The sequence below is a fragment of the Schistocerca gregaria genome, chromosome 1 (assembly GCF_023897955.1).
Source record: "Schistocerca gregaria isolate iqSchGreg1 chromosome 1, iqSchGreg1.2, whole genome shotgun sequence".
Lineage (NCBI taxonomy): Eukaryota > Metazoa > Arthropoda > Insecta > Orthoptera > Acrididae > Schistocerca > Schistocerca gregaria.
This window is the reverse complement of record NC_064920.1, coordinates 174780695-174806175: the sequence shown is the minus strand read 5'-3', so window position 1 is coordinate 174806175 and position 25481 is coordinate 174780695. Positions and strand designations below refer to the sequence as shown.

At 40.8% G+C, this 25481-nt stretch overlaps 1 protein-coding gene across 2 annotated transcripts in view; it reads right to left on the bottom strand.

The window, feature by feature from the left end:
* Window positions 1-25481, bottom strand: part of LOC126336196 (EGFR adapter protein-like) — a 1052725-nt gene that overhangs the window by 27246 nt on the left and 999998 nt on the right. For both annotated transcript variants that reach the window (XM_049999704.1, XM_049999712.1), the window contains exons 5-6: window positions 24133-24222; window positions 10196-10494 (exon numbers count right to left, since the gene is read on the bottom strand). In XM_049999704.1, the coding sequence (XP_049855661.1) occupies window positions 10196-10494; window positions 24133-24222 (389 nt within the window). The remainder of the gene's footprint in view (window positions 1-10195; window positions 10495-24132; window positions 24223-25481) is intronic.

Below are 25481 nucleotides of genomic sequence, written 5' to 3'. Positions count from 1 at the left end.
ACCGCATGTTGCAGGTCCTGTACGGACCTTTCTGGATACAGAAAACGTTCGACTGCTGCTCTGGCCAGCACATTCTCCACATCTCTCACCAATTTAACATGTCCGGTCAATGGTCGCCGAGCAACTGGCTCTTCACAATACGCCAGTCACTACTCTTGTTGAACTTGGTGTCGTGTTGAAGCTGCATAGGCAGCTGTACCTGTACACGCCATCCAAGCTCTGTTTGACTCAATGCACAGGCGTATTAAGGCCGTTATTACGGCCAGAGGTGGTTGTTCCGTGTACTGATTTCTCAGGATCTATGCACCCAAATTGCGTGAAAATGTAATCACATGTCAGTTCTAGTATAATATATTTGTCCAATGAATACCCGTTTATCATCTGCATTTCTTCTTGGTGTAGCAATTTTAATGGCCACTCCCTCAGGGAGTCACACCTAGTGATACGTGGCTGGTTACCACTGGGCCCCAAGCTGAGTTCTGGCATTGCTTACACTTACTTATGCCAGGCTCCTCACTTTTATCTTGCCTATCTGTCCACCCTCGGCCAGCTCTTGTTATTTTCCGACCCTGACGCTATTAGGTTCCGAGGGCTAGGAGTCTTTCATTTTCCTACCTATACTTCTCATGCAGCGTCTGACCCGGAGCGGGCGGCTGCAAAAGGCGTCTCTATCCCATTTTAGGGGTGGCCTTCAGAACTGCGGAAGGCAACGGAATACCACCGCAGATTATCTTCCCTGCATAATGCAGTCTCCAATTTATGCACAAAAATTGGCTTCCTCTCATGTTAAATCAGTGTCCGGAGGTAAAATAGTCCCCCATTCGGACCTCCGGTGGGGACAACTTGAAAGGAGGCAAAAAATCAAAACGAGGATTGGTACCTGGAATGTCAGAACTCTGCTACAAGCAGGAAAACTAGAAAACCTTAAAAGAGAGATGGAAAAGAATCACATGGACCTCGTAGGAGTTGCAGTCAGATGAATATGTATTCTACTACTCAGGAGAAGACGTAAAAGGAATTAATGGAGTAGGAATGATTATGACAAAGGAATTGGCTAAATGTGTGGAATATGTAGACTATGCAGATGACCGGGTTATTAGCGTAAGGCTGAAAGGAGCACAAAAAGATTTACTGATTCTCCAGGTGTATATGCCAACTTCAGAACATGATGACCAAATTGTATAGGAAACGTACATTGTAATGGAGAGAATAATGGACGAAAATAAAAAATGCTGCAAAATAGTAATGGGAGACTGGAGCGCCATTGTGGGAGAAGGGAAAGAGGGAAACATAGTAGTCAGTCATGGTCTTGGGAAAAGAAATGACAGAGGTGAATGGTTAATTGACTTCTGCAGGGAAAGGCAGCTGAAAGCGGCAAACACATGGTTCAAGAACCACAAGAGGAGGCTCTAGACTTGGAAATAATCAGGGGACAAATACAGAAACAAAATCGATTTTATACTGGTAGAAGAAAGATACAGCAATTGAATCAAGAAGGTGCACACATTACCAGGTGTAGATACTAATAGTGACCACAACTTACTTCTGGCAGAAATAGAAATAAGAATGAAAAAACTAAAGAAGGCGACCATGGTGAAGAAGTGGGATTTAGAGGAGATAAGATCCAACAATGAACAAATTACAGGAATGCTGTCTCGGGATTATCTAAAGATATTACGAAACAAAGAAACACCTGATAATGACAACGAGTACTGGAATATGCTGAAAGAAGGAATCATTAAAGCAGGGCAGGAAAATATAGGATATTTAACAGGGAAAAGGTAAAAAAACCATGGGTCACACAAGAAATGATTTCCAAGGTGGATGTGAGAAGAAAATTGAAAAAAACAAGAACACTAAAGATGCAAGAAAGATATACCGAAGGTTAAATAATGAACTGCGAGGAGAAATAGGCTAGGAAAAAATGGTTAAAAGAGGAATGTGATGAAATTGAAGAACTGGACAGGAAGGGAAGATACGACTTACGATACAACAGAGTAAGGACTATGACATGGGAACAAAACAGAGCAGGAAGTGCTACTACGGAAATTTTGAGTAAAGAAGAAGAGGTAGTGTACAAAGATCGTGACGATGTCCTCCAGAGATGGGAAGAATATATAAAAGAGATATATGACACAAATAGCAAACCAGAAATTCTGGAACTTGAATCACACAACTGTGTAAATGATGAAGAGAAAGGACCGACCATCATAATGGAAGTAAAGTCTGCCATAGCTGCAATGAAAAATGTCAAAGCGGTAGGTACAGATACAATACCGGGAGAAATACTAAAATGCTTGAACCACGACTGAATAAAATAAATATTGAGGTTATATAATAAAATGTATGGCAGTGGTGAATGGCCTGAAGACTTTCTGACAACAGGAATGATTCCATTAGCGAAAAAACAAGGAACCAAGAAATGCAGCGAGTACAGGACAATCAGCCTCATTTCACATGCAGCCAAAGTGATGTGAAGAATAGTTAATAAAAGACTTGAAAAAGTAATGGAGGAGAATCTCGGCGAGGAGCAGTTTGGCTTTAGACGGAATACGGGCACCAGAAATGCAATAGGGCTCCTACGAATCTTCGGAGAAAGGTTTATTGAAAAAGGAAGAGACCAATATATGTGCTTCATCGATTTAGAAAATGCATTTGACAATTTGGTTTGGGACAAGCTGGTGACTAATGAGGGAAAAGAGGTGGACTGGAAAACCAGAAGACTTATAAACTCATAATATCTTCATCAAAAAGTTTCAGTTAAAGTGAGAGGAGAATATACAAACTGGATCAGACTAGGAAAAGGAGTAGGAGAAGGATACTGTTTATCACCTACTCTTTTCAACCTCTACTTGGAAAATATGACTGACCAATGCTCATTAGATGACAAAGGAGTAGAAATTGGAGGAATAAGTGTAGGGTGTTTGAGATGTGCTGATGACATGCTCCTTCTAGCCACAGGGGAAAAAGAATTACAGGATTTGGTGGACACCATTGCAACTAATGGAAAAAAATATGGAATGAAAATAAACACAAATAAAACACAAGTATTGGCACTAGGAGGAAACAAGGAAATAAAAATTATGCTGAATGGAGAAACACTAGAACAGGTGCAAAATTTTAAGTATACTGGAAGCAATATAGATACCCACTGGAAGTGCACCACAGAAATTAAAACAAGGATAGCAATGGCAAAAGAGGCGTTTTATAAGAAAAGGAGAATCTTCTGTAGCGATCTGGACAGATAACTCAGAAAGAGACTCATAAAATGTCTTGTATGGAGTGTTCTTCTATATGGCACTGAAACATGGACTATGAGGAAAAAAGACAGAGAGGCTGGAGGCTTTTGAGATCTGGACATGGCGGAAGATGGAAAGATTAAGTTGGATGGACAGAGTAAAAAATAAATAGGTACTGAGAAGAGTGGGAGAGAAAAGACAGTTACTAGATGTAATAATGAGAAGAAAAAGAAATTGGATTGGGCGTATATTAAGAAAGAATGACAGACTGATAAAAACAGTTTTAGAAGGTTATGTAGAAGGGAAAAGGAAGCGAGGAAGGAAGAGATTCCAGATACTGGATGACATGATTGACGGTACAACATACAGCAGCCTTAAGAAGGAAGTAACGAATTGCAGAAAATGGAGAGGCAAAGGACCTGCTATTATAGCAGATAACTGATGATGATGATGATGATGAGTGTACATTACAAAAGCAATAGTCAATGGCCTCCCAGACCATGACATGCAGTTCCTTCTGTTAAATATTAACACTGAACAGGATATAAAACCTGTTAAATCTGAACTCAAAAAGGTAATCAATAAGCCAAAAATTGATTAATTTAGGACCCTCCTCAGAGAAATTCACTGGAGTAATGTTGACAGTGCTTATGCCACTAATGAAAAATAAAACACTTTTGCTAATTAAGTGCTTACATTATTTGAACACTGTTTTCCCCCAAAACTAACTAAGGTTACAGCAAATTCTACAAGTAATCCCTGGATTACTCAAGGAATAGAGGTATCTTGTAAAACAAAAATTAAAAAAACTCTGTCAATCCAAAGCAATTCTGATGTCGATGCTATGGCACATTACAAGAAATAATGCAAAATTTTAGAGATTGTAATATGGACATTAAAGCAAATATATTACAAGGAAAAGATTGCCATATCAGGTTACAAAATAAAGCCAATATGGGATACTGTGGAGGAGGAGACTGGTAGTACCACACATGAAGAGGGGCAAATAGCATTATGAGTAAATGTTACATTGGTGACATGTGTATAGCACTGCAGAACGTTTTATAACTTTTAATGGAAACATGGGATTGTTAGATTCTGTAGATGCTGCCATGAGATACCTCACCAGACATTGCTAGCAACTTCCATAATATGAATTTGACCATCACTACCAAAGCAGAGGTAGTGTGCATGGCAAAATCTTTAAAATCAAAAACAAACAGTGCATATGATGCAATATCAACAAAGTTAATTAAAAAAGTGTGATTCTGAGTCAAGTAACATATTAAGCTCTCTGTATAACCAGTCGTTTATCAGTGGAATATTTTCTGAGTGGTTGAAATGTTAAGCCACTTTTTAAGAAGGGTGATTCAGAAATAACATCAAATTTCCATTTGATTTCACTTTTACCAGCATTCTCAAAAATTTTAGAAAAGGGAATGTACAATTGGCTTTATAAACATATTATCACAAATAACGTATTATCAAAGTCGCAGTTCGGATTTCTAAAGGGCTCTGATATGGAGAAGGCAATCTACACTTACATAAAATGTACTTAATTCATTAGACAAAAGATTGCAGGCAATGGTTTATTTTGTGATCTATCAAAAGCATTTGACAGTGTAAATCACAGTATCCTTTCAGTTAATTAGAATATTATGGTGTAACAGGAAATTCTGCAAAATGGTTCAAATTTTATATCTCTGGAAGGAAACAAAGGGTGTTATTAGGAAAGAGACATGTATCAACAGGGAAATGACAACAGTTGGGGTCCCACAAGGTTCCATCTTTGTGCCCCTACTTTTTGATGTATATATCAATGACCTTTTATCAGTAACATTACCAAATTCAAGTTTGTTACGTTTGCTGATGACACAAACATTGCAATAAATAGCAACTCAAGTGTAGTCTTAGAACGATTGGCTTATAGGATATTTGTGGAAATTAATCACCGGTTCCTAGCAAATTCTTTGTAACTAAAAGATGAAAAAACACACTACATCCAGTTCAGAACCTGTAAGGGGTATCCCACGAGTATATGCTTAACATATGATGAAAAGCAGGTAGAAGAAGTGGACAATATTAAATTCTTGGTGATTACAGCTTGATAATAAATTCAACTGGGAGGAGCACACTACAGAACTGCTGCAGTGTCTAAACAAATCTCTATTTGCTATGCGAATTATGTCAGACACATGGGACATAAAAATGAAAAAGCTGGCATACTATACTTACTTTCACTTCATAATGTCATATGGGATTATTTTTTGGGGTTAATCTGTTGAGCTAGTTGGCTTATAAACTTATATCATCATGCTACGCGTGGCCTTCGTATTTATCTAGGCTACAATAATGGGTTCACTCTGGTGTACGTCGTCGCTTATCCTCTTTCCTATTTTTTATTCATTATGAAACTCACTCCTGCATCACCGTTATTTGATTTCGTATTGATAAACCTGTATTCACCTGACCAGATGCGTAGAACGTCAGTTTTGTTTCTCATGATAACGACGTCCTCCTGAGTGGTCCCCGCCCGAAGATCCGAATGGGGGAATATTTTATCTCCAGAATATTTTACCCAAGAAGACGCCATCATCATTTAACCATATAGTAAAGTAGCATGCCTTAGGGAAAATTACGGCTGTAGTTTCTCCGTGCTTTCAGCCGTTCGCAGTACCAGCACAGCAAGGCCGTTTTGGTTGATGTTACAAGGCCAGATCAGTCAAACATCCAGACTGTTGCCCCTGAAACTACTGAAAAGGCTGCTGCCCTCTTCAGGAACCACACGTTTGTATGAACTCCCAGAGATATCCCTCCGTTGTCGTAGCACATACGGTGCGCCTGTCAGTGTCGCTGAGTCACGCAAGCCTCCCCACCAACGGCAGGGATCAATGGAGATGTAGAATTCACTCAACGACTGTACGGCAGCTGCCTATTGCAGTCTGTGCACTATGTAAAAGTTGATGCTGAAATACACTTTCTTCGTAACGACGAAAGGCGGCATGCATCTGATTTGGTATACACACAGAAGAATCCAGGTTGGAAGTTCGAATATATTTATGACCACTGCATAATGTGGAAACATGAGTGCAGTGCGTAATTTCTATGACATGAATAGTCTGACAGATCGTTTCCTATCAAACCATAACTTCCGAACGACATACTCAACTGTTTCTCAGAAAACTAACTACGAAAAGACCTATTACTTGAAGCAGTTTTCACTCTATGACCATACGAGGTGTATATTATTATGAATTCGAATTAATTTTTGTTTGTCTCTCTGCCTCTGTGAACCGCCTTAAGGTTAGTGGCGAAGGGTACATTGTGTATCACGGAAGTTTTCCTCCTCTCCAGCTCCGTTAGCAAATGGTTCACGGAAAGAACGAGGTACATGAAAATGCTCGGAAAATAGAAGTGTACTGGATCAGGACTCGAACCTGAGACCATTGCCTTCCGTGTACAAGTGTCGTGTACATGTGCTGACCGAGATAATCACGAGCTACCCCAACAGTTTTGCCTCTATAATTACCTCATCTGCTATGTTCCAAACTTCAAAACTTTTCCCACATACCTTGCGGAACTAGCACTCGTGAAAGAACGGATATTGCGGAGGCGTGGTTTAGCCACAGCATAAGGGAACGTTTCCAGAATAATTTTTACTCTGCAGAGAAGTATGCGCTGATTTGAAACTTCCTGGAATTCGAAGAACTGCTATCGCAATGGGGACCTTAATGGTAAATGTGAGAAACAGCGATGGATCAATTTTCAACGCCTAACACGGCAATTAGAACACGACAAAGATCGCTGTCCGCTAGTTTCCATGACTGTTCACAATCATCCAGAAACCTTGTGAGTCCAGGAAGCAGCGAAAATGTTACAGCAGTGTCAGTCCAGGCCAGATGACGTCTTCAGATGCCGTACCACCACGCTGGGTATATTAATGCGACGACGGCAAAAAAGGGCAAGCAGTGGATCCATGTAGATTCTCATATGCGAAGATCCAACTGTCTACGATAAGGGTCATGATGAGTATTTTTTGGGATTAATTTAGTGTGTGTTCGCAAGGGGAAAACCGTCACAGGGGCACAATACCGAACAATGTGACTCCTAGAAGTCGTGGTAAGTTGTCGAGGAGGTGTTTTCGCTCCATGACAATACCCCAGCTCATTCTCCGCAGGATGTACACACACGCTGCTTTTTGGGGTATCAAGCTGTACCTTTCCTCCCGTATTTCCCTTGTATGACATCCAAGAACTTGTTCCTACTTCCTCGGATGAAAGACACTTTGCGTAGTAGGCATTTACAGAAGTACAACGTGATTTTCGAGGTCGAACATTTCCTGAAAGGCCGTCATGCAGAATGCTGCAACCGAGGTCATCTACCGTTGGGAAATATTTATTGCACAGAAGTACGAATATGTACAGAGAGATAAAACCATCGACAAGTTCCATCTACGAACTCCGATTTCTTCCAGGTGGTAATTAGCACTTCTATTCTTTGCCTTGATCGCATATTTTTCTAAAATTACGATCGGTTTCGAGTAACCAGCCAAATCTATAAGCAAGTACTTACATGAATTTTTGAAAGGAATTTGCATCTAACGAATTATTTTAGAAAACTGTTTTACGTGTTGCTGAGTAACAGTCATTCAGTAAGTTTTAAATGAACACTCCGTCATTTCAGTGTATTGCTGTTTGTTTAACTACGGCAAGGTATCGCACTTTATGCCATTTTCAAGTAATTGGACAAAAACGTATTTTAGAATCATAGAATGTCGGCTTTCACGGCAGATGTTGTCATAACACTTCCGGGCTGAGATTCTGTGCTCCATATATAAAACTCTCCCCTGACGTTTCGCCTTCGACTGCGGAAGGCATCCTCCGAGGACAGTTCGCACGTTGTCCCTGGTGGATGCCTTCCGCAGTCGAAGGCGAAACGTCAGGAGAGAGTATTATGTATAGACCACGGCGTCTCAGCCCAGAAGTGTTATTTTAGAATTTTTTTGTACAGCAGTGGATCGCCAATTGTATCACTTCTTCTAGAGATCCATGCAAGTATCACAACAGCACTGGTCTCGATTCCTCGTTGTCTCGTTCCCCCTGATGCGAGAATCCAAGTAATATTGCCGGCATCAGGGTAAAAACACAGTGATCTACGATGTGAGAATGCAGACAATATGGCATACGGAAGTTTGAGTACGTCAGGAGACGGTGCAAGGATAGTCGAAATGGTAAAGACGGCATGTCGCGATAGGAGAGAAATAAGGACTCGAGTACCGGTCCAGCGCAATTTTTCACATGTCATTTTAGAATAGTAAATCTATACCTAATACAACTGATATCAAGGACTTCCCATTTAGCGAATTAATTTCGAATCTATAAGCAAAGTGCATCGTACGCCTTATAACAACAATAGTGGGTTACTCTTGCATCTCGCGTATTTAGATTTGAAGATGAATTGATGGAACCGAATATTGCCACGATTTTATACAATTCTGTAATCTAGACTGACATCAAATTCTGTTAGGCAACGTATGACTGAGAATGTTTTCTTCAAAACAGACAATAAGTAACAACAGCTGCGACATGGTCGGTCTCGTATACAAACAGTGATCCAATACTGTCAAATGTTTTTTATTCCAGTCTTTGATCACAATATGAATTCTTCAGACGATGACCAGTTTCAGTCCGTCATGACCATCCTCAGATCTTTTTGACACCGTGTCCCAAAGTGATAAAGCTATAATGGGATCGTCAAAACATATAAATATGCTGTTGTTGTTGTGGTCTTCAGTCCTGAGACTGGTTTGATGCAGCTCTCCATGCTACTCTATCTTGTGCAAGCTCCTTCATCTCCCAGTACCTACTGCAGCCTACATCCTTCTGAATCTGCTTAGTGTATTCATCTCTTGGTCTCCCTCTACAATTTTTACCCTCCACGCTGCCCTCCAATACTAAATTGGTGAACCCTCGATGTCTCAGAACATGTCCTACCAACCGATCCCTTCTTCTAGTCAAGTTGTGCCACAAGCTCCTCTTCTCCCCAGTTCTATTCAATACCCAAATCTTCAGCATTCTTCTGTAGCACCACATTTCTAAAGCTTCTATTCTCTTGTTGTCCAAACTATTTATCGTCCACGTTTCACTTCCATACATGGCTACCTCCATGCAAATACTTTCAGAAACGGCTTCCTGACATTTAAAGGTTTACTCGCTGTTAACAAAGTTTTCTTCTTCAGAAACGCTTTCCTTGCCATTGCCAGTCTACATTTTATATCATCTCTACTTCGACCATCATCAGTTATTTTGCTCCCCAAAAAGCGAAACTCCTTTACTACTTTAAGTAATCTAATTCCCTCAGCATCACCCGATTTAATTCTACTACATTCCATTATCTTCGTTTTGCTTTTGTTGATGTTCATCTTATATCCTCCCTTCAAGACACTTTCCATTCCGTTCAGGTGCTCTTCCAGGTCCTTTGCTGTCTCTGACAGAATTACAATATCATCGGCGAAGTTTTTATTTCTTCTCCATAGATTTTAATACCTACTCTGAACTATTCTTTTGTTTCCTTTATTGCTTGTTCAATATACATATTGAATAACATCGGGGAGAGGCTACAAGCCTATCTCACTCCCTTCCCAACCACTGCTTCCCTTTCATACCCCTCGACTTTTATAAATGCCATCTGCTTTCTGTAGAAATTGTAAATATGCTGTGCTGATTTTATTTATGTATTTTGGCGATGTCATTATAGCTTTATCACATTAGGACATGGTGTAAAAAAGATCTGAGGATGGTCATTACGGACTGAAACCGGTCATCGTCTAAGATATACATATTGTGATCGAAGACTGGAATAAAAAACATTAGGCAATAAGACAATTTTTGCGAAATCAATACCCTCGTATTACAAGGTGTTTTCCATGATGTGTTCTACCCACTGTGTCCGCTTACCTGTCGCAACCCGGGGGCAGCCTGCTTGCGTCGGCGGCGGGGGTGGAGGCGCCGCGGGGGCTGTGCTCGGCGGCCAGCAGCGGCCGGCTGTCCTCGGAGTGGCCGCCGCCGCCCCCGCCGCCCCCACCGCCCCCCTGCAGGCCCAGTCGCTTGACGAGTGCCGGCTTGTCGCCGAGGCGGCGGTAGGAGTTGAGGTCGGTGGGCGAGTTGCTCTCGTCGCTGCTCGGCGAGTCGTCCGTCAGAGCCGCCATCGAACGGCCGCTGCCCAGTGGCCGCATCTCCAGCTCGTCGCCCGACTTCTGCGGAACACGATAATCAATGCCTGTGTTATTCTGAATCACGATGAAATGTTCCTTCAGCCATGCATGCAAGTCCAAAGTAAAAGGCACTGAGGCGACAACAGCCAATACGAAATACACGAAAGGTTCAGATGGTTCAAATGGCACTAAGCACTATGGGCTTAACATCTGAGGTCATCAGTTCCCTGGACTTACAACTACTTAAACCTAAGTAACATAAGGACACCCGGTTGGCCGTGCGGTCTAACGCACGCCTTTCCGGGCGGGAAGGAGCACCGGTCTCCGGCACGAATCCGCCAGGCGGATTTGTGTCGAGGTCCTGTGAACCGGCCAGACTGTGGATGGTTTTTAGGCGGTTTTCCATCAGCCTCGGCGAATGTGGGATGGTTCCTCTTATTCCGCCTCAGCTACACTATGTCGGCAATTGCTGCGCAACCAAGTTGTACGCGTACACCACCGTTACTCTACCACGCAAACATAGGGGTTACACTTGTCTGGTGTGAGACGTTCCCTGGGGGGTCCACCGGGGGCCGAACTGCACAATAACCCTGAGTTCGGTGTGGGTTGGCGGGGAAGTGGACTGCGGTAGTCGTCGTGGGGTTGTGGACCACTGCCGCTGCGGCGGGGACGGAGCCTCTCCGTCGTTTCTAGGTACCCGGTTAACGTACAATACAGTACAACCTAAGGACATCACAAACCATGCCCGAGGCAGAATTCGAACCTGAGTCCGTATCAGCAGCGCGGTTCTGGACTGAAGCGCCTAGAACCGCTCGTCCACAGCGGCCGGCTACACGAAAGGTGGAAAGTATCGCCATAGCATGCAGAAATCTACTAACACCAGTATTGCTGGCCCCTAATTTGATCAGAACCCAATTGGAATGTTCCTACACGTCGGTCAGGACCCTGAAGATGGCGTAGCAAAACGCTGAAACTGGTAGCCAAATAAAATAAGTTTGGAAACTACGTTGTTGAAAGGTATTTCATTTTGCACATGAAATGTATTCGCAGTTCGAATATTGACAACCATCAGCAGTATAATGGCTAGGGATATCCAACACGACAATAACCGTGTTGACCGCGGCTGCATGTATGACCCTGCCATTTGTCGAACACTTCCACACCCATTGCGCCCAGCCTGGGCCGCTAAATTACATCTTCATTCCACAGAGTCAGATGTAGCAATCAGCTTTCCTGCAATTTGGTTACCTAGAAGATCAATAAGATTATGTAGCACGCACGCAGGTCCCTGTAAACGAGCTGTTTTAGGCGCTTCAGTCCGGAACCGCGCTGCTGCTATGTTCGCAGGTTCGAATCCTGCCTCGGGTATGGATTTGTGTGACGTCCTTAGGTTAGTTAGGTTTACGTAGCTCTACGTGTAGGGGACTGAAGACCTCACATGTTAAGTCCCATAATGCTTAGAGCCATTTGCACCATTTGCATGTAGCATGCTTGTTGACTCTTTTCGTCATTGAACCCAGGACGTTTCCAGGATACACGTGCTGTTACAAGGTATTAACGTTGTATTGGCCGCTTTGACATTTTTTGTCCGCTGTGTGCAAATAAGTAAATAAGCGGAAAAGCGGTAGCTTCAGCAGTTTGCCTGGAAAGTGACGAGTGTCCGTCAGTAAGGCGCGTACCTGCCTGCTTGTGCCCCTCTCACTGCTACGTACGAAATACTGCGTCCTTCATCGCCTGTACTAGGGCTATTCGTTTATCAAGGTCCGATCACTCGCGAAATAGAAATTGCAGTGAAGCTCAAAAATGCCTCATTTGCGACTGTTAGCTACACCTTCCACCTACTGCTCTACGTAGTGGCCGCTCCGACATTGCTTGTGCCAAAATTTTGCCTTCACAGGCACCAATTCGTGTGAGGAGTGATGAAACTCTGATGGAGACAAGTTCGGGTTCTATGGATTGTGATCAAACACTTCCCAGTTGAGAACGCTGCTGGAGCGTCTTCATTCCCCCTGCAGTGTCGTGAAGAAGGTAGTACATGACAGTTACGTTTCGTGGGCAGCTCGAAATCAGGCAAAATCTCACAGCACGCATACTTGGCGGGAGACAGTATTTTCTAGGCACCTTTACGTGCTCACTGCTCGCACAGAATTGAAGAAAGCTGACGTGATCGATTGACAAACTAGAGACACTGCCCAAAACATCTGCGCAAAGCTTCGTTACATTTCACTGTCGTTTCCATTTCACGACCAACCGGAGTAGCCCTGTTTCAGTCCAGCGCCCTGAGATCCCAGCACTGCTCTCTGGCCGTGACACGAGATGCCTTCCAACCCCTGGCCCCTGTTATCGGTTCTCGGAGCTCGTCTCGCCAGATCGATGCGTCACCGCGTGGCTTCGCAGCCACCTCCCCCCCCCCCCCCCTCATCACCTTTCCCTCCCCCTTCGATCCTTCTCGACTTATTACGTATTTCTTTTCTTCCTTGCCTTCTGTAAGCCGATTACAGAAGCTGATACAGATTACGCTGATTATGTATCGGGTGGCTCCCATTCCCACGCGACGGGATCTGCGAAAATACTGAGAAGGGAGGATATTGGAGACGAAGTTATCTTCTGGTAATCCCGAAACGACATCTGTTCCGTGCCCATAACCTGCCGGATTTGCTTCTGATTCCATTTCTGCCTGCCGTTTTTGCTCCCAGACGCACGCTCCTGCTGTTACCTGCCAAGCTGCGCCACCTGGGAAGTAATGTTCCTCAGTCAAAAGTGTAAGGTAACTCACGTATCGGGAAAATTTTTGTATGATCCCGTGCCACCTGCATCTGTCAGTTCCTGGTTCATTTTCAGTACTGCCGTACTATTTTTGCCTCAGGATATTTTTGAGTATGTAATTACATGTTTTTATCATCATAATCTACTACGCTGCGATCCAACAAGTAAATCGAAACTCCTCCTGGTTTAGAAAAATGCAGATGAGCAGGAAGTTGATAGCTACCTTCGTACTAATGCATAAGAACCATATTTCAACTCTTTCCCACTTCCATCAGACAGGCATCAAGTTTAAACCTTTCTGCGACCGTCAGAAAAAGAAGAGAGGCAAACCACTTGTTGTTTTCCTGCCGTTTCTTCGAAGCGTAGTGAAACCGTTTTGCAAAACATCGTGAAACTGAAATACCCACCCAAAAAGTTTTACTGTATTTGAAGATCATCAAAACTACATAGCCCTTTTTTATTATAGGCGACTACCAACATATACGTATGAAATTTGGTGTCCTTTCTGTGGTTGCGTAATCGCTTTAATGTCCAAGTGTCATCAAATTTTTTTTTTACCTTATCCGACGAGTTGAAAAAAAATGGCTCTGGGCACTATGGGACTTAACGTCTCAGGTCATCAGTCTCCTATAACTTAGAACTACTTAAACCTAACTAACCTAAGGACATCACACACATCCATGCCCGAGGCAGGATTCGAACCTGCGACCGCAGCGGTCGTGCGGTTCCAGACTGAAGCGCCTAGAAACGCTTGGCCACCTCGGCCAGCGAAGAGTTGACAAACGAAGCTTCTTCACCAGTTATTGTCCTTAAACTTCTCTCTGCCTTCGATGATCCGTCAGATATGTCAATTCTGCTCAATATCAGATTTCGCCATAACGTTAATTTTCTAGCCACTTTCCTCAGCTGCTGACTTTATTTATGTTTTGTAATAAAGATAAGAAAAATACTGTTTTTTGCAGCTAAAATTTTATTCTTTAGTACCCTATATGTTTCGCCTATTCTTGTTACGCAGCTTCAGTGACATTCATTTTTTTTTTGTCCCGTTCATGCAAACATTTGTTGTTCTACATTTGCCATATATACATAGTAGAAACTTAAGAAAATTAGATGAAACCTGTACTCTGTGAATTTAGCACAACAAATGGTTCCATGAACAGGGCACAAATATGAATGCCATTAAAGATGCCTAACATGAATAGACGAAACTTGTCTGACACTCAAGAATAAAACGCCAGTTGCAAAAGACGAAAGTTTTCTTAACTTTACGATAAAACATAACTTCACCATGACCTTGTACCTTAGATTTGGTCTTCCTCTAGGTCTTTCGTCTCTCACTTGTAATTCATAGATTAGATTTGGTAACCTGTTATTACCCACGTGTTTCTTACGCGTCTATACTGTCTCATATGGGGGATTATTTTGTCTTGCAGTTTTACAACTTCAGTCTGTTCTCGATTTCCTTCATTCCGGATTCTCTCTCTCTTTCTCCCTCCGACCATGCTACAGAAAGAAACCTTAGCTACGTGGATTTTGCTGATACCTTTACTTCTCTCTGTCTATATTTCGCATGAATATGTCAGAATCGCGATTTAATAGATTTCATAGATGCCCCTCTTACATTTTAGTGGTATTTTCTTGTTCCACATTAGGTATTTAACTATTTGATTGAAGTTGTTACCTGCTTGAATTCTGTAAGTGATATCCTTGCCTATCACCGACAATACTGCCAAGGTTCTGAAGTGATGGACTATCTATAGCTGTTTCCCCTCCGAGTTGTTCCATTGGTTGCCCATATATTTTCATGACGATATACTTCAGCAACTTCTACATAGGCCGTTGTTTGATTTTGAAGGTCTTCTCTAGAGTCACCTAACAAACATGGATATTATTTTGTCTTCTATACGTTGTACTTTTCTCTGCAACTCGTTGATAGAGAAATGAAAAGGAGATAGAACTACATCTTGCTTAATTCAGATTTCATACCAAAAGTTTCAGTCGTAATTAGAGGTGTTTTGATTCTACTGTATCATCATGCAAGTTCTTGATCCTGTGCACGCTGTCACCCTAAATTCTAATTTTCTTCAGTATTTCGCACATTCTATTCTTACTCATAGCACCAAACGCTTGCTTTAAATTCAGAAAAGCTAACCACAAGTCTCGGCTGTGTTCATGTTATTTTCCCATCAATTGTCACTCAAAAAAAGGTAGCTTTCCATATTCCTTTCCCGAGTCCATACTGTTTTTCCACACGATTTTCTTCAGTAATGAGTCTGATCCTACGCCCTATACCTGCTTCATAAGGTTACCCACTTGAGATTATAAAATGCCACCCCTACCAAAACTTTATTTGAAATTCAGATTCTTATGTCCGATTTACAATCATCAGATACCGTCCCTTCTTTCAGTATCTTATAAATGTGTCCTTAGGTCCTAACTCCCAACAACTTACTATCTACTAATGTATGCTCTGTAGTATCCTTTACGTTCTCTTTTTTTTTATATAGTCGACATGTCAAGATTCCTGAACTGAAAGTACTATAACCAATGTTCATACTAGAACCAAAACCGTTGGAAGTATGGTTCAATAACCCCAAGTCAAAATATATTTAAAAAGCAGTAATCTGTTATTCAGTATTCCATACTGCACCTAACTGTATTTAAGAACTAGCGAAGTCTGTGTACGGAACCAATGTTACACACGAATGATTACCGACCAATCTGTCATCTTATTGAGACACAATTCAAAAGTACATGCAAATTGGAGGTTTTCCTGATGATTATGCAGTTATAAGCAAAGCTTAAGAAACATGAGGCACAGAAAAACTGCAAGATGAACTTTGTCTCGTAGACAAAAATTTCTTTCTTTCAATGGCCACGAGGAAACAAGAAAATGTTATGAGGTAGAAGCAGATCAGTAGACACAGAAAAATTTATATATTTTTCTTCGGGCGGATATCCTAAAGCCAGCTGGACCACATATTCCAGCTTAGTATGCCATGTTGTGTAACGTTCGACTTCTATGTTCAGTGATGAGATTTCGACGTCTAACCGTATCCTTTCATAGATGGCCTCCAGGCTGCAGTTGATAGTATTAATTTGATACTGCTTACACTACTTTCCATTACTTCAGTTGTTGTTATTATAATACATATATTCATAACATTAAACGCAGCAGATGAGTTTAATAGGCTGGATTTCCGATTATTATTATTATTATTATTATTATTATTATTATTATTATTATTATTTCTTTCTTTTCTCAGGCGTTATGTCTGGTCAAAAATGGAAAGTGACACGGACTTTGAACAAGGGTGACTTCCTTTTAACTGTACGGTATATGTTATATTGCATTTAGGAACTTTCGGGTAATTGAACCTGTTTCAATAATTACGGATTTCTGTAGTTGTATATATAAGTTTGGATGTAGCTGTATTGCATTGATGTACTGGTGGATATTGTGTGGTATGAGTTCTGTAGTTGATAGTATAATTGGTATAATGTCAACTTTATCCTGATGCCACATATCCTTGACTTCCTCAGCCAGTTGGATGTATTTTTCAATTTTTTCTCCTGTTGTCTTCTGTATATTTGTTGTAATGGGTATGGATATTTCGATTAGTTGTGTTAATTTCTTCTTTTTATTGGTGAGTATGATGTCAGGTTTGTTATGTGGTGTTGCTTTATCTGTTATAATGGTTTTGTTCCAGGATAATTTGAATTCACCATTCTCCAGTACATTTTGTGGTGCATACTTGTATGTAGGAACATGTTGTTTTATAGGTTTATGTTGTAAGGCAAGCTGTTGATGTATTATTTTTGCTACATTGTCATGTCTTCTGGGGTATTCTGTATTTGCTAGTATTGTACATCCGCTTGTGATGTGATCTACTGTTTCTATTTGTTGTTCGCAAAGTCTGCATTTATCTGTTAGGGTATTGGGATCTTTAATAATATGCTTGTTGTAATATCTGGTGTTTATTGTTTGATCCTGTATTGCAATCATGAATCCTTCCGTCTCACTGTATATATTGCCTTTTATTAGCCATGTGTTGGATGCGTCTTGATCGATGTGTGGCTGTGTTAGATGATACGGGTGCTTGCCATGTAGTGTTTTCTTTTTCCAATTTACTGTCTTCGTATCTGCTGATGTTATGTGATCTAAAGGGTTGTAGAAGTGTTTATGAAATTGCAATGGTGTAGGCGATGAATTTATATGAGTGATTGCTTTGTGTATTTTGCTAGTTTCTGCTCGTTCTAGAAAGAACTTTCTTAAATTGTCTACCTGTCCATGATGTAGGTTTTTTATGTCGATAAATCCCCTTCCTCCTTCCCTTCTGCTTAATGTGAATCTTTCTGTTGCTCAATGTATGTGATGTATTCTATATTTGTGGCATTGTGACTGTGTAAGTGTATTGAGTGCGTCTAGGTCTGTGTTACTCCATTTCATTATTATTATTATTATTATTATTATTCCGACTTTAAACCATGTGGCAAAGGCCTTACAGACCATACGCCAGCTCTATGAGCCTCTTCCATTTCTTTCTCTGGAGTGCACTGTCTGTCCATTCGGTGCTGTTCTTCATTGTAGGTGCGTCCTTCCTGATGTTATCTCGCCTCGTAATTCTGGGTCTTTCTTTTCCTCTCGCTCTGTCTATTGTCCTACCAAATCACATTTTAGATACTCTACTCTAAGTCAGTCTTGCTACATGTACCAGTCTCTTTAGCACTTTGTCGATGTTGTACAGCTCTCTAAATTCTTCATTTCTTCTTATCCTTAATTACACATTTATATTACATACTGTCAAAAAAATTTCCTTTGTGACTTTCTTTCAAATTTTAACAAGTTTTCTTCATATTTCTTTCTAAATATTAATGCTTCACATCCGTAAAATGTTAACGCCCATCGACTGGTACAAGCGAATTTGCAGGTTAGTGCTAAGTGATGTTTCCCGCAAGATTTTGCTACAACTAAAAAGCGTTGTGTTCGCTATTGCTAGAAGGACATATATTTTCTTGCTACTAAAGTGACTCCGGAAGTAGCTGAAACGGAATTGTGCATCGCTTCGGCTTTTCTTACTGATGATAAAATATTCTGTCGTACTTTCAGTACCAAGTAATCCCGTTTTCTTAGCGATTTTGTAGTAATTCTGCATGATTATGACTGATTCTGCTTTGAAAGTACTTATTAATGCCACATCGCCTGCATAGTTAAGTCCGTGGATTAGTTTTATTAAATTCTTTGTCGATGCTCTCTAAGACGGTATTACATATGCCATCCCCCTATCACAGTCCAGTGAACACCTTAAAATTTTCAGTTCATCCTGCAGGTGTCTTTGTACGACATAAAGCTTCACCTACACAAATTTTAACTAATCTAATCAGCCTTGATGTTACTTCAGATTCGCACATCGAGTGTGTCAATTTATGCTACCGTAGGACTTTTTGAAATGTAGAAATAATACAGGGACATCAACGTTGAATTCCCACGCCTTCTCAGTTATATGTCTTGGAGTGAATAAGTGATCTATTGTGGATGTGTTTCTGCGGAAACCTCATTGGTAGTCAGCAATTAGTTCGTCAGTTTTGGGATCACACTGTTTAAAAGGTATTCCGCTAGGATTTTAGAAGTAACACTTGACATTCAGGGAAGCAATTCCTCTGTAACTATCGCAAACAAGGGATTATTTTTCTTAATTAGGGAGCAATTTCAGTCAACAGTTATGGTTCCCATCTTCATAATTTTATCTATTAGTAACTCCAGTTCTAATTCTAGTCTTGGTCCTCCGTTGTTAACACCTCAGCTTGTATCTGGTTTACACCACAAGCCTTGTTGTTCTCCAATTTTTTTTATTGCTTGTTCTATTTCACTTAAAGATGGTGTGGTGACTTTTACATAAACTGTATGACGTTCTTCAAATTTAAACTGAGGCTGTAGATCATTCCAATTAAGTAGTTGTAAAAAGTACGTCCTACATCTTTATTGTACGTCACTCTCGTAGGTAAGTGTTTTCCCGAGCTGGTCCTTTTGTGAACTGTTCCCTTCTAGTGATTTAACAGATTTTTTGTTTTGATATATCTGCCTTGTCCTGTGATGCTTGCATTCGTCCTCCGATGTACGGTTCGTTATGTTTCCTGGCCGATTTTATAGTACGTTTCCTTCAGTGTCATATTGTTACTCTCTTGAATTCACGCTTTCCTCGTATTTCTTCTCTCCAGAGCTTTTTCTTGGCACTTTATGTTAACCCAAAGTTTGCTATTTCGCATTCTTTTTCCTATATATGTTACTTTTTGAATACTGATTTTCGGGTGTCGCCATCTGCTTTCGACAAGTTGTTCCCTATTGACCAATCTAGTTTCTTCTAAATTAATTTAGATTTCTTTTGCTGTTTTCTTTCGTGTTTTCTTACACAAGATTATCCATATTGTACCTAGTAATTTCCACGCTACTTCCATTTAGTTTCCTTCTGACGTTTACTTTTATTTTTATTAATATTAATATTACTATTAATTATTATTTTTGTTACTGTCACTTTTTTATCTGCATACTGACCAGCTGCGATCATGCCACGATTTCAGTCCATCTTTCTTTGTTGTTTCATATTTTTAAAGTAGTAATCCATCTTCTCCCCCTGTTATACCGTACTTTTTTTTATCCTCGGTGTTCCTGCGTCCGTAAGTTTCTATGCCTTGAAGTTTAGTATTTCATTTAGTTTCTTTCCGTTATTTCCAATTCTTTGGTGTGTTTTTACTGTAGGCCTTTTCTTATCTCTGTAATCTATTTTACTATCAACATCTTTTCCTAGAAATACATCATTATTTGTTACGTTTGCGGTTTGTCTATTATAATTCGGAATGCTGTGGCATTACTTTTCACGTTTATGTGGTTTGGTAAATCTCCACACTACTTCATTTTCTTATATTTTGTGTTTACATTCCATCTATTATATTTCCATTATTTCATGTTTTAAGTATCTCTATTCCGTCCACATTTTAATTCATTATGAAGCAATCACATGCATATGAAGATTCTGGCGTTACTACTTTGGTACAGTGTTTTGGTTTTGCATATCTAGAGATGAACATCTTGTTGTATATATGTTCACGGTTCGTACTATTATTATTATTATTATTATTATTATTAGGTGTGTGCTATCGATAGCTACGATGCCACAGATTAAGTACAAGTTCGTAGGTTGGCACTACGACACCGACACAGACGACAGCGCCCTCTATCCAGTGCTGTGCAGCTCTACGAGCGCCGCTCCAGATTATTCCCAGTTGATTCCGAGGGGACGACCAAGAAACACTTCTATTTCATAGTGGTCGAGCCACTACAGATTTTGCCTTTGTAACTTCTAGCCGCTGTTAGATTTGATGGATGAACGGCTTCGCACATAGTAAAAGAGTTATAACCTAACTACAGCACCAAGTGTTCTACCTCACCTGCTCCTCCTAGCTTCCCACATTCGGCCTACCCTTCAGTTTACGGGAGCAGACCCACGCGCAGCCTTCCAGGCGGGATTCAAAAACGTGTAGTTGGGTCCTATCGAATCATCCAAAGCTATTATGTTTCAATCTTCGGAGATTCTAAGCGACTCTCACTTTTTTCTGTCGATTCTTTTTCTTTCGTTAGTCCACTTTGTCCCTCGGCTGGTGGGGACCTCATTCAGTGGCAGTACATCTCATTTCCTATTTCTCCGGCTGTATTCGCTTCAGCTGAAAATGTGTGTTTGAATTTTATAAGCCTGTTAAAAATACTTTTTGAGCTGTTGTCTTATTGGTATAGTTTGGAGTTGTTCTATGTACATTGCAGTACTGCGATTATTATTGCTGAGAGTCTGTGGATATGCACAAAAAGTTTCAGTCTCCCTTTTACGATATTGAGCAGACGTAGTTAGTTTTTACGAAATTTATCTGGGTGGCCATCTCCGTAAAAAAATTCCCTGAGAGTTTTTGTCTATTCAGTTGTTGTCATCTTATGTGCTAGTGGTGTCCGATTATTTGCGAAAGTTAGGAAACAAATCTGTGTGTAATTTTCAAGTCTTGTAATATTTATATGTTTCCCACAGTTTTGGTTTTATGTTCTTTTTCCCATTTTGTCTAAAACCAGATTAAAGGGGGTAGGAGACAGACCGTCGCCCTATAGAACAGCGGTTTTTGTCAGAAATAGTTTCGATACCTCGTGCATGAATTTTACGTAAGATCTTTTGTTGGTCGTTTACGAGATTTGGGGTTTTCCGTGTCGGGTTGTTGTTCTTGCAGGATGACAAACGGGATTTCTGATCGACTGAATCATATACAATCTCGATTCCGCAAAGGAACCGAGTGGACTGTACTTTAATTTTCTTTTTAAATTGAACTGTTCCGGTCAGTGCGAAAGCTTGGTAGTCGCCAATACTGCGGTCGATTTGCGCCTGTACTCTGGAGGCATGCTGACAAAATTTTGTATGTAACTTGTAGAAGGTAAATTTTCAGCACTTCTATGATAATTCTATTATTTCCCGAAGCCCTGTCACTTTTGAGTGTGATGATGTGCTTGTGAATCCCTTATTGTGAAGTCGGTAGGGATTCACTGTGGGTCTGAGTGGAGATTTCCGTCGGAGCCGTTCCCGACAGCTTTCTTAATTTATTCCACTCAGAGAAGTGGCCACTGTAGGGAGAACCTACAAAAATACTTGCTAGTACGTTACTAACGTATGAAGTATAAATAAATACAAATAAATTTCCATCAAGATTCAGCTTCATTCGTCCCATTTGGTGTTATACTAGTGACGAGGCGATCATGTATGAAATGGTCGTGTGTGAACAATGTCATCGTTATGGTAATACTCCTTCTGCAACCAAGCAATCAGCCTTTCTTTCCATTGCAACGCACAAAGATAGATAATTATGCACACGCCGCACCTGTTATGCACCTTAAGCAACATAGGATGGTAAATGCCTCCAGCCCACTTCCCGTTTACCCACCATAAGAGTAGAAGGCCCTTTGTTCTGGCCGATCGTTCATTTATACTTCCCGTTTTGTCACTGTGGACAATAGTATTAATAGTGCAGTAATTATCGTACTTTACGAAGTGTAAGACACACATTTTTTTTTCGGAAAATTGCGTACTAAATTCAGGTGGGCCTTATACTCTAAATCAATATAAAAATTTCCAATGTTTCATTTAAAATTTCCACCTGTCTTAAAAATGGCCACATATTCGATGGCGCGGGAAACCTATCTGCGACTAGCAATATTGGCTTCAGCGTGCATGAGCAGTGCACCGATTCGACGAAAATGAGTTGCAAACAAGTACAAGCTTGCTGATACTGTCTCCTTCCCGCTCCGTCATCACAGATCCAGAGCAATGTCTAGCTTATGATGCGTCATTGCGGTCTACGGCTCCGGTGAACTAGAATTGGAAAGAATTTGTGCTATCGGTAACAGTACAATGTCTAATTCCGTAATGAAAATAAATAGTGTATGCACAAGGCCATGCAAACAGAGTAGCCCTCCATCAACAGAAAAAAAACATTCACCACTGGCGGGATTGCAAAGAAGAACTGAAAAAAATGAGAAAGACTAAATGCGGAAATAGAGGACAGAATGCAAAATGGCCAAGATTAAAAAATGATGTATTGAAGTGGACTCAAGAACAGCCTCAAAATCTCATTGGTAGTAATACAAAAAAAGACTGAAATACACGCTCGTAGTAGTTAGCGCTACAGTGGAACTTAAGAGACTTTAAAAGTGAAGTTGATTGGCACTACGGTTTTATGAAACGACATGCACTTAGCATGCGAAAGGATACCAAAATATTTCAGAAAATTCCGTAAGAGTATGAAGAGAAAATATTACGTTTCCATCGCTTTACTATACAGCATCGAAAGAAAACTAGAACTGAGCCAAATAGCGAATATCGACGAAACTACTCTGACATTTGATGAGCCGAGTAACAGAAATTTTGCTATGAAAGATGTTAAAACTATAACTGTAAAAATAAGTGGACGTGCAAAAATGCGCTACACAGTTGTCCTTTCAAGTTGTACTGGCGGTGCTGAAGTTACTCCAATAACCATTATCAAGCGCAAAACAACGCCAAAACCTGAAATACCGTCCGATGTTGTTACTCACGTAGATGACAAGGGGCTGAAGGACGAGGCTGTTATGAAATTATTGTTAACCGAGTTTGGGATAGGAGGAAAGGTGCTTCACTGAAGAAGAAATTCTACGAAAGAGAAATTGAGACTGGGAAATACAGAGTTTGCTGTTGTTCTGGGACTACTTACTTCACAATTACTACCTCTTGATGTCTCGATACATAATCCATTTAAAGTGTATATGAGAAAGTAATGGAATAGACGGATGATAGACGAAACCCAACATGAATTCACTCCGAAGAGAACTACAATCAAAAAAATGTGTCGTGGTCTGGAGTGAGAGAAGGCATTATTGTTAAATCTTACAAGGAGTGCGGCATAAGTAACGCTGTCGATGGCTGTGCAGAAGATCTTACAGTATATATGACGAGAACAATGACGATGAAGAAGAAGAACAAAAGAAGAAGAATGTTCAGGTAACAGGTTTCAGGGATTTTAAAGGTTAGTTCGGTTCTACACACTAAGTGTTTTTTTGCATGCCTTTGCAATCTAATAAGAAAAATAGTACAAATGTTATTTTTTTAAAAAAAGTGCTTAAAATTAGGGTATTATAGTCCGTAGAGTCTCACAGTGCGTAAAAGAGGTAGTAGGAAACATAAAAAACACACAGGTGTATGTTTCTCTCGAACAATACGTCATGGTAGGCGTATATTAAGGCTGACCAGTGTTCTACAGTGCGTAGTTTGTAGTGTGAGTGCAGATGCAGACAGTTCGTCTATGGAGCTACCCGCCACAAAGTGCCGTGCAGCTACTGAATGGAAGCCGCACCTGTTGCTGGGCCGAGCTGACGTCACGCTGCAGCTGCGCCGCGTACGCTGCCCGAAAGGCGTCGCCGACGGCTGCGTGCAGCTCCTCCGCCTGCAAAATAGCACGTTCACCGCACCATTACACACAAACCTAACCTAGGCTCTTAGGGTATTTGTTTATTTCCTACCTTACAGCACTACTATCACTAGCTCTAGCTCTACTACTGCCGCCGGCCGTGTGGTCGAGCGGTTCTAGGCGCTTCAGTCTGGAACCGCGCTGCTGCTACGGTCGCAGGTTCGAATCCTGCCTCGGGCATGGATGTGTGTGATGTCCTTAGGTTAGTTAGGTTTAAGTAGTTCTAAGTCTAGGGGACTGATGGCCTCAGATGTTAAGTCCCGTAGTGCTCACAGCCGTTTGAACCATGTAAAACTACTACTGCCAAGGGTCCATTCGCAATGTACGTTAAGGTGAGTCCACACAATGGCTTTTTTGTATTCAAATTTGCGCATGGGTATAAATTTCCAGTAACGCAACTACGCATGCACATTTGCGCATGCATAATTTCCTGCTAATGGAGGCAGTCCGTACAGGGCATTGCTACCTGCTTTTGAAGCTTTGCAGGTTTTACCAGACGACGGGCAGCTGAGGTCCATATGTGTTTGATTGGTAGTGCGCTGAGGTTATGCTGTAAAGCGATTTATGTGCAATAACATATGTTGGCTCCAAAGGAAGCGCACTTTTAAGTGTATGGATGATTACAGACAAACAAAAAGTCCTGTGATAAGCTGATTCTGATGATTATTGAAATAAAAATTCGAGATTTGTTGTTCCGAGCGTCATGTATTAGATAAAATGTCTCCAATCATATGTCTGTAAGCAATAAGGTACCGAAAGTCTCGAAGTAGGAAAACTGAGAAATTTATGAAAAGTGTGTATGAAACTGGGGGCGACTTAAAAGCACAAGTGAGGAGCCTGATATTGGAACAAAAGAAGTGATAGGATATGTGTAGCTCTTCAACAAACTACTAAAAATAGAAATGAAGCACACGGACGATGTAAACAGTACGAAACTGAAAAACACAACCTCCGTTTCAGTGGATTCTGGTGTCTATGAAATTCCCAAATTTTGCCGAGCACGATCATGGTAATCTACATATCATATTTCATGATTAAATACAAATGACGCGTTGGAAGTAAAATAACCTAGACAGGACGGTTAGGAATCTCCCCTAAGTGTTTCTCAGTTTCAGGAATAATCACTTTTATTTTTATGTATTTATTCGCGTTCCTTTTTTCTGCATAAATATGAAACGAGTCATAATTATACATGAGAATAGCACTATTAATTATTAATAGATACAAATTGTGAT